Genomic DNA, 12,962 nt, shown 5'->3' on the forward strand with positions numbered 1-12,962 from the left:
TCAGTACTCGTTCATCTAGTGGTAATTTATTTATGTCCTTTCTGCTATTGGAAATTTTAATATATTTTATGCCCGTTTTTTGTTTCATTTAACAATAGTGGAACAGGTTTATGCATTTTCATTGTTAATTTTTTCGTGTCCGCACGAGCTGATTTTCAAAAAAGTTCTTTTAATTCTATATCTATAAAATCAACAGGTTTGACGATAAACTGGTTCAATCTCAATCTTAGTAGATTTTCGCGATCTAATTTGTCTTGATACCATTTAAAAAATATAAGTTTCTTTTTGATCGTGGCTCCTACTAACGCTGACGATTGGTCCAAAATCACTTCATTAGGAATTACTTTCTGACCTTTCCAAGATTTTAACCAATTTAATATAGTGTCTATCGTCTGAGAACTAGAAATCATTTAATTAAAATGTCGCTAAACGCATCTTACTTCATAAGGAAGGTCCATAATCGTAGAAACTGGTAAATTGCGTTAGTATTGAAGCGTGTTGTATGTAGGCCAGGCAGGTCACGATCCAAACCAACGCTCACTTTCGATAGGTATCAAGTACTTTAGATATATCTGGATACATAGATTTGAGGTTTTTGGGTGAACAGAGTTGCTTTAGGTTTTATCTAGTGTTCTTTACAGATTGTTTTTAAAAATTGTTCTTCGAATGACTCCACGTCTGATCTTGATAATTTATTATTTAACAGGTACATCTGATTTAGAAATGAAAAGGTCAGTAAATATTATTTTTAGTTAATGCATTCATAGTCTTTGCTTTGTTCATGCAAATTTTTCAGCTTTATTATTTACCTAAGTTGGTAAATTAATATACTAACCAGGAAATTGAGACCAAAATTTATTATTATCTATTTATTTTCTATTCTCTATCTATTTATTTATTAGGTACCAGTACCACATAAATCATGTGAAAGTAATAAAAAATATCATAACAGCATTCTACATTGAGTGGCTATTGCAATGTTTAACTAGCATTTCAATTATCTAATTAAGGTCTCGTAAATGGGACTTGGTATTACATGTTTTTCTAGCTCAGTCTAGGAGTGGTAGGATACTTAAGTTAGAAAAGTGCTACACCTACATATGACTACCTTGTTGGTTTGTATATAATATACATACTTTTGGCCTAAATAGATACAGAGTAAATTCAAAATTTCTATGTGTTTCAACTCTATGCCTAAAAACTTAAATTAGGATAACTAGTTACGTGAGTAACCCGTACAATCTGCCTAATTATACTCATCAGTGTCGTGAGGTAGGGTGCCCAAAAGCCAGCATTACTACGTTAAATGGCAATAATTAAGTCTTTAACTGCCAACTGAAAACTGATGAAGGCAAATCCTCCGCTATAAACGTCGGTCACCGGTGACCACCACGGCGTTCAATGTGTTATTATTAATTAATTTAATTATATCTCACGGTAGTTTCTTATTTAAACAGTTGAGTCTATACACATAATTATCAAATTAAAGATCTTCAATCACAACAGGATCAATTAAGCAATTACGTTGAGTAATGCAAATCATATAGTAATTGCCGTGGGTACCTACTGAATATGAGTTGGTAAACTCATAACGATCGGGCAATTATCTATGTTACAATATCCTGCTTATTGGAGGAAATTCGATTACCGCAAGCTTCCTTCTAGATACTAGTACTTCTTGTATTTACCTACCTACTTATACTTATATACTTTAAAATATAGTGTACAAAATATTTCCATTAGTGGTTGGTAGAGATGGGCGACTTTTCAAAAAAATACTCAAAATGGATACATAATTCGTATTCACTCGGTATTTATTACCCATCTATTATAGTGGTTGGCATTTATTTGTGAAGTATAAATCTCAGAGAATGTGAGTTTTATGCAATATATTAGTAAACCAGTTATCGTGGATCATCAAATCAAATTGAGGTCAACTGCAAATTAAATTAAGAAAAATAATGGATTTATTTAAGATGCTACTAACATTAAAGTTAATAACAAAGTATTTTTAGCTTGCTACATGTTAGTATTATTATCAACTAAAATTACTTCTCTCAACGATCGCAACGTGGTTAAAATCGGGTTAAACAATTCACGAAGATATTATTTTATGATTGTTACTAACACTGTTCTATGCATAAGTAGGTATATCATATAGTTGATAAACTTAAATCAGTAGCTTTCAATATAAAATAGTATGCTTATATATATTTTAAAGCTAGCATAATAGCATAATAACGTTAACGAAGTCAAACTATAAATTACAGTTTGCGGTTAGTAACGTCAACCGCCTGCAGTTTTGAAAGTGTTGCAGCATTCCCTAGTTTTATTACCAGTATTACCTACGTAACACATTCTAGATTGTTCACTAAAATTGGAGGGATCAACTAATTTTCAAATGTACTAATCACTAATAGTCAGGGACAGTCTACTATTGGAGTGTAAGCCCAATACGCTATACGCAATCGCTACGCTTTTTTAAGGGTAGAAAATCATCAGTCTCCTGTCTTGGGTGAGACGAGAGGGAGTGTCAGACTCTTACTGACTAAAAACCACCCCGTTCCTACTCCTGCCCTACGAGCCGGAGCCCCGGTAAACCCGCTAGGTAGTCCGCAGCTCCGAGATCGCTACGCTTGGTAGACAGGCTGGTGATGGCAAGATTCTCATTTATCAAAGTATGCTGCGGGGTCTCTGAAATCTTTATTACCATTATTGGCTCTTACGATACTTGCGACTATAAATGTTGATAAATGTACCTTATCTACTTTTTTTTACTAGCGTCATCGTACGCCTTTACATTATACTTTGAAGTCACCATACGACTTGTAGACTAAAATGTCTAAATAAAATATCACACACAAGTATTTTATATACCTTTAAGTACATAACACGCAACGAACCAACTGTCTCTGCAATTGCAAGTTAATTTCGTAAATCCGTGGCCAGGTACAGTCGAGTGAACATCGCATGTCCTAGCGGCTTGCTGCAACCTGCGCCTGCGACTTACGCAATGCCCAAGCGCAACACTTTATATGGGTCAGCCAGTACCTAACTGCACATACCGATACTTTAGAATGTTGTTCGTTTATAGGCCAATGGAATTAACTATCTACAGATCTCAACATTAGGAAATTGAATATGTTAATGAAGATTCGATGTGATAGTATCTTACGTGCATTCGTACATTTAGATTCTAGATTTATAATTAGTATAGTTTCCTGTAGTTTATAATGGTGAAACTTCCTTTGGTTTCTGTGAATTATTTTAGTTATTTCTGTATTTTATTGGTTTATTTATTTACATCGCCATATAAATCTATGTATGTTTTGAAACGTGCAAATAGATTGATTAAAGAACCATCCGACACCAAAACTTTCTTCTTTATAACTTGCTTGTTTTAATTTCAAATTGCCTTCTTAATTGTACTTAAATAAATGATTTAGCTTTGACTTTACAATACGTGGTGATCATTGCCCTTTCTTATTCCATGAGAACAGACCCTTGCTCTGGAATTGAGACAGTTATGTGTAGAATGACTTATTTATTGTTTGTTTATTGGTCTGTGTTCACGGTTTAACATAAATCTATTTTCTATTAATATTGAATGTTAAATTCATATTCGATATTTTGTATGAGCGTATGTAAAATACGCATTGAAAAAATGTAAATCTTAAAAGATAATTTTATGTAAGTAGACGAAGGTCAGACATAATATAAACATATTAATTTTAATAAGTTATTGTAATACATATATGTTTATGCAAATGCATTTCCTTGCCATTTGCTAATTTCGAAACAATATGGAAATTTTTGTTCAGGGTGGCTTCTCATTCGAATTTATTACGTGAAATTATGTGTAACTGTTTAAAAACTTGATATATGTATAAAAGAAAACAGGTTTTGGTAAAAGATTTTCTTTGATCAACCGACTGTTATGTAAGCCAAATTACAATTACAAGTTGAATATGATACTCTCACTATCGTTCCGTATATTACACGTATTTTATTATTTGTCTATTTATTTTTTATTATACTAATGATGATAATAATGTGAAGGTCAATAATTAGTTTTCAAAATAAAAATATCCTCAGACATAAAGGCATAAGCTCCACTTTTCAGCAAAATAATTTTATTTGTAGCTCTTTGACATACACGTAAATGTTTCTGGGTCTTTAACAAATTATATTTAAACGTTTATTTTATCATAAAAGAATTGACCTTTCGCCAGGCAAACCCGAATAAACCGTTAAAATTCTGTGACGAAATTCCTTTTCTTCTGGGAATTTCGATTATGTTTTTTGGTAATTTTAATAGCATAAAATTATGGGTTTATTACATAAGACGATTAAACGTTAATAACGCAAAGTAATGCCAAAATGTCGCGGTACTGGACGACTGTCGCCATTTTTGGTCAGTCATGCGTGTACGCATTTGTTGACCTCCGATTCAGTTCACGCAATGTTGCGACATTAAAATTTCGTGTGATGTCCGTACTAATGAGATCGGTCAATTAATTATGAGGAGAGTTAATGATTACAAGGAATCGGTTTGCGGTGTTTCGGAAATATTCAGGTACTGTTATAGTCTGGTTTGTACGTCTTGTATTTTTGGTAGTGGTCTCCATATAGGACCCGATTCTATGTGGAAAAAGAGGCCGCGTGAACATTGAAGTAAAAATAGTGTAAATAAATCTTAGTTTTTTTTATGAAACTGGTGAATACAACATTATTTTATTTACATTATTCTCTATACAAATACGTATGGTCCGTATAGAACTCTTATACGGTCAATGGGCAGAAATTTTACTCAAATAAATTGTTTATCTATAACTCCAAATATTACACTCCTAGAGCTCTTGAAGAGCTTATTGTTCATCTTTCAAACCACTTCAAGTAAGTATTAGTCCAGGTGATTTTAAAAACCTTGTATATTACTCAATTGTTAAAAACGCCTGTATTTCAAACTGAGGAAGGTGGTTTTTTGCATAGCAGATATTGTTGTCTGGTAGATAATATGTCATAAAGTTGGCGATTATTTGCAATGTATAGCCATTTTTCGTTTAGAATACAGACATGAGTCAGAACATGATCTCAGGGTATACAGTTATGGTCTCCAACCTTCCATATATAGCTGATGACGTGCCCACACAATGTTGTCTTGCAAACTAAATGGCAGAAGTCAAATTTCGTGTATTTTGGCAATAGTGTCCGTTCTCTTTTAATATTACCAACAAAGATTTTAGCACTCATTTTAATAACCGTTGCAATTATATAATGCGTAAATCATTCCTAATAAGTTCTGTCTTTTGCCAAGAAAATACTGAAGTAAATATGAGCCAACGCAGCATAATCTAAGTGCAGACAACAGAAGCTTAAAAGCAGGTCTATGACATCAAAATCAATAACTGACAAGCCTTGTGTTTGATATCCCAGTTGAGCATGAAATTATACCCGAGTATAACCAAAGACATCCTTATACAATGTGATAGGGGTGAGACTTCTAACCCGTTAAGGCTGAGTACTACATCTAATTTTATCGACAAAAAAAATAAAATGGGGAGTTGAACCCCTTCCCGCTAAAAATTATGTTTTATACTACAGAACGCGAGCTCAACAGCAGCTGTTTTAATATTTTTTTTACTATATGCGATATCAAAGGTTGTATGTATCATAGAAACAAAAAAAAAACGACAAACGGTAGCTAATAACCTTGGCTAACTAATTCATTACATTTTTTCATCTGTTTCATAATGGTTTGGTGAGAAAAAAAACATTTCTGTAATATTTTTACCGAAAAAATCGCTATTTTTCAATATTTTCAATTGGGTGTTCAACGACCCATTTTATGTATTTTGTCGATAAAATTAGATGTAGTACTCAGCCTTAACGGGTTAGAAGTCCCACCCCTATCACATTGTATTTACGCAACGCGACTATGTACCTGTATTATCGGTACATCTTGCGGAATTTAAAAAGTACTTAAAATTATCACACTTAATATTATAAATATGAAAGTTTGTTTTGATGTCTGTCCGTCAAGCACGCTGAAACTACTGAAAGATTTTCATGAAATTTGGTATACGTACAGGGTAAGGGCTGACGTGGGTGATGAGATTTTTATCAATTTTCCCACAGAAACGGGAGCGAGCCCGTCGGCAAAAGCTAGTTACAGATATTTATATGTAACGGTTATTCTATAATCGTAACCTCGGAAAATGTGTAATATGTTTACCTACTAAACAATTTTCAACGATTTTCACATTACTACGCAAACAAATTCATCTTTTGTTATTGCAATACTAGTCAATATGCATTGAGGACGTTACAACTAAGTAGGTTGGCTTACAGATTTCAACTAATACCGTTAAGCAAGTTTAACCTCAATTTTATAGGGTATTAGCCCTGTTTTACTTTGTCAAACAATGCTTTACATTGGACACAGGTAATTTAGGATTCTTTGGATGATATCATGATGCTTATTTAAAATTCTAGATTTTCGTAGAGTTTTTTCCCGTATGTTGTTTGATGGTAAAATAAGGAAATGTTACAGTAAATCCATAAAATGGTGTCACTTTTATTTTTGTCCAAAAATGTGTCATCCAGTAAAATATTACTTTTTATGAAGTATAAAGCACCTTTAACAAACACCTCATTTATATTATTAACCTTATAACTGATTTTGCACGATCTCCAAATTAAATTCAGGAAGTAAAGTCAAGCTTCATTTTTTAATTCTATTATAATAATGAGCTTCCAAAGATTGCCTAATAAGCGTTTATTAAATCCGAATTCATAGGTACTTTAAAAAAACCTAAGTGCACACGATTCTACATAGGCATTATACATATAAATATCAAGGTTTTCAGAACAGTTCCTTGTATGTGCATTTAATTTGGTCTTGAAAACATAACCTTTAGAATGTATCTGTTAATTTCAGATGAGGTCACCAACTAGCTAATTTAATTTGATCTAATTCAAATGTTAACGTTAATTTTATGCATTCATTCATTATATGTATAATGCAAAGTAGATTATTTTCGTAATAAATTAATAATTCATCTATGTGACACGAGTAGATTGGTTTATGAATTGATTTTGTTTCCGCTGCGAACTAACATTTTATTATAAACTTTTTGTACTTAGGTAAAAAATATTAGCAATTAAGATACGCGTCTCCGTAAAACGCGATGCACCGTGGGTGTTCTGGAGTAGTCTTTACAGAACCCAGTGCCTCCAATAGGTGATCACCAATAGGTCACCGGGGAAGTTTTAGTGAGGTAAGGATCCCACATTCTTTCGATTTTTGCCCAAAAAAGCTAGGCGCCTTTTGAAGATTTCCCCCGTCATCACAAAAGTTAAAAATTATTATTTGTTCGAAGTAACCAACCAATTTTCTTAAATATACTATCATTAAGGTTTTTTTTTCATATTCTTGCGGGTCTAGCAAACCATATTACACCGTATATTAACCATAAAGCCAACGAAGCTTAACACGTCTAAATGTTTACGCGAAAACTACAAAAGACTTACTAAATGGAAACATTACAATAATTAACCGAGGTCACATAACAATGCAATGCTAGCTGTATCAGTAAGAGAGAACAAATTGAACGAAATCATTAGCAGTCGACTAGCGCGCTTACTTGCACAAAAGAGCATTCAAATTGTTGTATTGAACGGAGCATAGAGCTATGTATGTAGAAAGTGCTTTTCTTTCTTTTTGTTTACATTTAAACATACATAGGTACTATGTGATTTGTGTTTGTGGATTACTATTTCTGTAACAGTTTACATACATATAAGTACTTTGTCTTTTGCTAAGGTAGGTACTTAGCGTTATACTTTTTTATTTCGGCTCAGATAAGAAGGCTACTTAAACACTTGCATAATCGAAACTAATAGGTCCTTTCTCTAAATTACTGTATTAAATCCATAATAATTAATCGTTTACAAAAGAAACGCTTAAAAAATTCTTTACGAAACCTGAGTTCTTCTTTTCTCTCTATTTAAAGATAACTTTCGAACTGGCCCTTTAACCAATAATAAAGTACATGTCAATCAGATATTATGTCACTTGAACAAAATTATGTACCACAACCACACCCCTTTCGAATTGGCAAGTTTTTTGCAGGTATATTTTTTATAGTAACGTACTTACGAATATACGTTATTACATAATCAGTCAATGAGAGCCCTTTACTGAAATATAGGCCTTTTATACAAAAGAAAGGATTTCTATAATATTCACGCTTAGCTGGGTTGAAAATCAGAGCTTACAGGGATCATCAAGGTTTATTAGAGAACACTGCTGCCCAGTGCCCAGTCTTGGTCAAATATGTGATCCCTTAGTCTTATAACATCCGTAGGAAGATTACAAATCTATTGTACTCTACCGTCATCCCCTAACGAGTTATTTATTAATATAAAATATTATAAAAGTGAACCATATGTCGTTTATATACGTCTGATCTTGTTACGTATAGTGAGCGTTTACTTTCACTTACTCGCGACCTTGACAACGCGTGACCGCGACTGATCGAGTTTTGATAGTCGAGTAGCTTGCGTTTACAACGGATCATAAATGTAAAGGAAGCATGAATTTTTATTACGTACTTAAATTAAATAATTCTGACATTCGGAAGTGTTAATTTGGATATCGATGACAGTTTAATTGTTGAGTTTAAAAAACAAGATATTTGTACACTAAAGATTCTCAACTCTTGTACCTCTACTTGGGCACTTAGTTCTGTTCAGCTTTCGTTACCGACCAGGGCTTGTTCCTTTTAGTAATTTTACCACCTTAAAACCCATTCCTTTATTTTTTGGTTGGTTTCCTAGTTTGCTACCATTTTGATAATTACCTAACACCTAAGCCTAAGTTTTTCAATTAATGCTTCCTGTTGCATTGCAACCTATACTTTTTATAAAGTAAAAAAAAAAACATGTAGGTTTGCATGTATAGGTTAAAGTTGAGGATACTGTAAAACCTGCATACTCATAAACACTTTGTTGTACCGATTACTTGATCTTCCCTTCACCGGCATTACGTGGAAGCTTTAAAAATGTTACGAGTGCATTGTGAGCCACAAGGTTTTAATACAACTAGTGGTCGCCTAGTGGTTGAAATTCAACCATATACGATTTAATTTACAATACCACTTAACATACGTTCAAGGATAATTTTTATTAAACTCAAACTCAAACAAACTCTTTTATAAAACTCTATTCATATGAGACGTCAATATCATCGCAATGTCTATCGATTTTGACGTTTTGTCAAATACGATCAGAAGTGAGCATGTGTGTGTAATGTTTTATTTATTGATTTAATGTACTTTAAAAGTATTATTTTTGAAAAATATTAGCGTTCTTCACTTCTCCTACACATAAACTATAAGTGTACCAAATTTTATGCTCCTACGTCCGCGCAATTTTCGTAAATAGCGGTCCAAAGTTTTTGCATCACGTATTTATATATAGATGTGAGAAATATTTCGGTTACAACTATGTAAACTTGATTGTTATTTTAAATTGCTCTCTTAAGTTTAATTTGTTTATCATGCGTGCAAACAATGCAATCTTTACAATGCCTCAGGTGTAATAAAAATTGTTCTTAGGTCATCCCAAATTACATATAAGAACCTAGTGCAGCATCATTTTTGGCTTTTGGCATAGTGACATTTAACAAAAACAATTGACCTGGCTAGACAGTCTCTTCTATGTTATGTTATGTATCTATTAAAGCTTCCTACCATTGTTATATACCTATGTAAGCACTATAAGGTCTAACTTTGACATTTTGATCAATATAGTTTCTTTGTTAGGTATCGACATTTTTCTTTTTTTCTGGCTATTAGGAACTTGAATTATGGTCCACTCAATCATTTTGTAGTACCATGATGTTACCTATACATAATAATATAATAATAAAATTCAGTCTAGTATATTCCTTAACACTGAAGAGGTTATCATTTAAGCAAACGAACCCTTGTTTACTTTCTGAATGAATTAGATGAGTTGTGAAATCTGAAGTGATGAATGAAATGCCTTACCTCTGAGTATCGACAGTTTTATTTCATCCTGACACAGAGTGATCACCCGCTCTATCTTCTGTGGCGCTGTAGGCGGGTTGCGGCATCTTGACTCCTGGAAACAAAAGGGGTAACAACTTAGCAAAGAAATATATTGGTAGATGAAGTTCCTCATTGTGTTTTTATAACTTCACGCAATGCCTGTAGGTATATGAAATTCTCGGCGTTCGTCCTTAAACTTCATGATTTCATGTACTATGAATGTTTTGCATTACAATGCGGATACTGCGATGAGTCAATAAACTGCCTGTTACGTCATTAATTCCTAGTACACATAATAACAATAAGATCCTTTTTTGGAGACGGTTGATTGTAAAAGAACCATTTCTACAGTCGAATAATAGCAGGCTTAGGAAAGCATAAGCATGACAAAACCAATGCAAAGATCCGAATGTTCTCTTGAATAAACTTTAAATCAGTGTTTACAACTTCCTGAGTAAAATGACGTGGTTTTATCGTATGCCATCAAATGGACGACACTACACACCTTATCTATGCGTAGTTGCTGCGAGTATACTCATAGGTACATACACTTGCTACACATGGGAACACTTTCACTCAGCACCCACAATTGTGATGGAAAAGCGTCATGCCTCCATTGTTCCTACGATAGGTTACTAACACCTGACTACGCACTTTTTATGGGAAAATATGACCAGAGTGATTTTAAAAATATGTAAATTCGTGAATTAGGGCTATCTTAAAAATCAATCAAAATCAACGGCCATAAATGTTTTAAACCTTATTGCCACAGCCGACCCCGTGTCTTTCTATAGCATTCTTAATTCATTATGTTTTATTGATAGTAGACCCCCAAAAATATACCTTTAGTTTTACATGTAAGTATGTAAGTATAGTCATCAATTAAGAAGTATGTAAAGATTTCATCAACAGCCAGTCGAAACAAAGACATTATTCAGATGGTTTTGTTTTACTTTCACATTTCCATTAGTTTGGTAGAAAGCATGACGCATATGGTTTGACGAGCACGCATACATTAATTCGATAAAGTAATTCGTCTAATTTCGTTCTAGATTTTGGTTTAAAAACTGTTTTGGTTAAGAAAGTCTTGCTATTATATGTTCTGAAATTCTGATTGGTACTAAACCATTATTTAACCTAAATTAACTCCTTCATATCAACCATGTGGCAATAGGCTCACCACCTACGGCTTACATGGGACATACAACAAAAATTGTGAAAAGTGGGTGTACATTGTTCAGTGACATTACGTGCCATAATGTGCACCTCTGCCTACCTTCGGGGATTAAAGGCGTGACGATATGTATGTATATGTATCAGCCATCCACTGCTGAACATAGACCTCCCCAATAACTTCCAGATCGGCTGGTTGGCAGTGACCTGCATATGGTTGCTCTATCCTTATTCTTTAAGAGTTTTATTTAAGTTATTACAGCGTGGTACAGAATTGCTTTGGAAATGAATACAGATACAATGTTCTTTTACTTTACTTTTTACTAATACCTGAATATCAAACTTGCTCTATATTAATCAAATTAGCATTCTTTAGAACAATGCTTTTTATCACACACACAACGTCACGCCTTTCATCCCCTAAGGGGTACTTTACGTGCACATGCACATTACGGCTAAATAATGCAAACTTGCTCTACAATGTACACCCAGTTTTTACCATAATATTTATGAGAACAATGCGTGAGCCTATTGCTTTTTATTTGTCGTTCAATGCAGCTTGACTTCCTCCAATATAGATTTCACATCCGACTATACAATAATCTTGCACGGTGCAACATTTGTAAACATTGTGACGGAAGATTGGCCACAGTGACAACTCGTGCCGTAATGTACCGAAACTATTTGGACTTTTAACTATTGTTCTAACAATCAGAAACAATAGATCTTACTAATCGGATATTGAATGACTATTTGTTTTATTCACGGAGTTAGTGTCAAGGATTTCTTTACGTGGGAGTTTTTGAGTGTAGGTAACCTTAATGTTTAGGCTTTGATGCTTCTCATGTTCGTTGAATTATTGTAATTGGCCTATTTGGTTAACAAACGTGAAAACATTTGAAATGATGCATCTTAGATCTTTGATTAGGTAAAATAAAATAAGGATATTTTGTGTGGAGCATATAATTAGGGCAACATTAAAGCATTTGGTATAGCAAACCTTTTTTTAATAAAAGAAACCACGTTTTAATTGATTAGGAATAATTCTACAATTATCTTGATTTTGGCAATAAATGAATGACACTGTCCACTCCACCCTCGATTGAAAGATGCTAAACACTTGGACCTTATTACGTATCCTGAATGATATATAGAGGATAAAAATGCTTGGAGGCAGGCTGGTCCAGCTCCACAGTAACGAAAAATAAAGTAATTCCAATAATGTAATAATAAAACCATGTTATTTCAATTTGTTCTGTTAAATTAGATACAATCATTGTAAATGTGAGAGCCCTGTAATTAGCTAAAACTGTATTAGACTAGTAGAATGCACTTGTGTCAGCTTGGAGTTGTCATGCTCACTCAAAGGTCTCATTGGCGGTGGCACGGGCATTGGATCGCTCGATTCCCTGCAACATGGTTGAGTTGGGCGGTGCTGGTGTACGTGTCATGTTCGTGAACGGGCGCTGTCAACTGGGACTGGTCAGCTCCAGACTGCATTAAGATTGTTGTCCTCAGGGTTATTTTCTTTTCTATCACTTTGACTAGATATTAGTTTTACATTGTTCTCACATAGTTGAAGCAATCGAAACAATGTAACCATGAATTGTATTGTGAATCTGATTGGAAAAGAGTAACCTATGGAGTTTCTTGCTCGTTCTTCTCCATAGGAATCTACACTTTGGAACGAGCAAATAGCTTCACTAGAGGACT

The 12,962-nt window shown here is 33.6% G+C and overlaps 1 protein-coding gene across 1 annotated transcript in view; it reads right to left on the bottom strand.

The window, feature by feature from the left end:
* Nucleotides 1-12,962, bottom strand: part of LOC118261908 (general odorant-binding protein 70) — a 28,961-nt gene that overhangs the window by 6,770 nt on the left and 9,229 nt on the right. Inside the window, exon 2 of the mRNA XM_035572942.2 lies at nt 10,056-10,149. Coding sequence (XP_035428835.1) covers nt 10,056-10,149 — 94 coding nt within the window. The remainder of the gene's footprint in view (nt 1-10,055; nt 10,150-12,962) is intronic.

The sequence above is a fragment of the Spodoptera frugiperda genome, chromosome 20 (genome assembly GCF_023101765.2).
Source record: "Spodoptera frugiperda isolate SF20-4 chromosome 20, AGI-APGP_CSIRO_Sfru_2.0, whole genome shotgun sequence".
NCBI lineage: Eukaryota > Metazoa > Arthropoda > Insecta > Lepidoptera > Noctuidae > Spodoptera > Spodoptera frugiperda.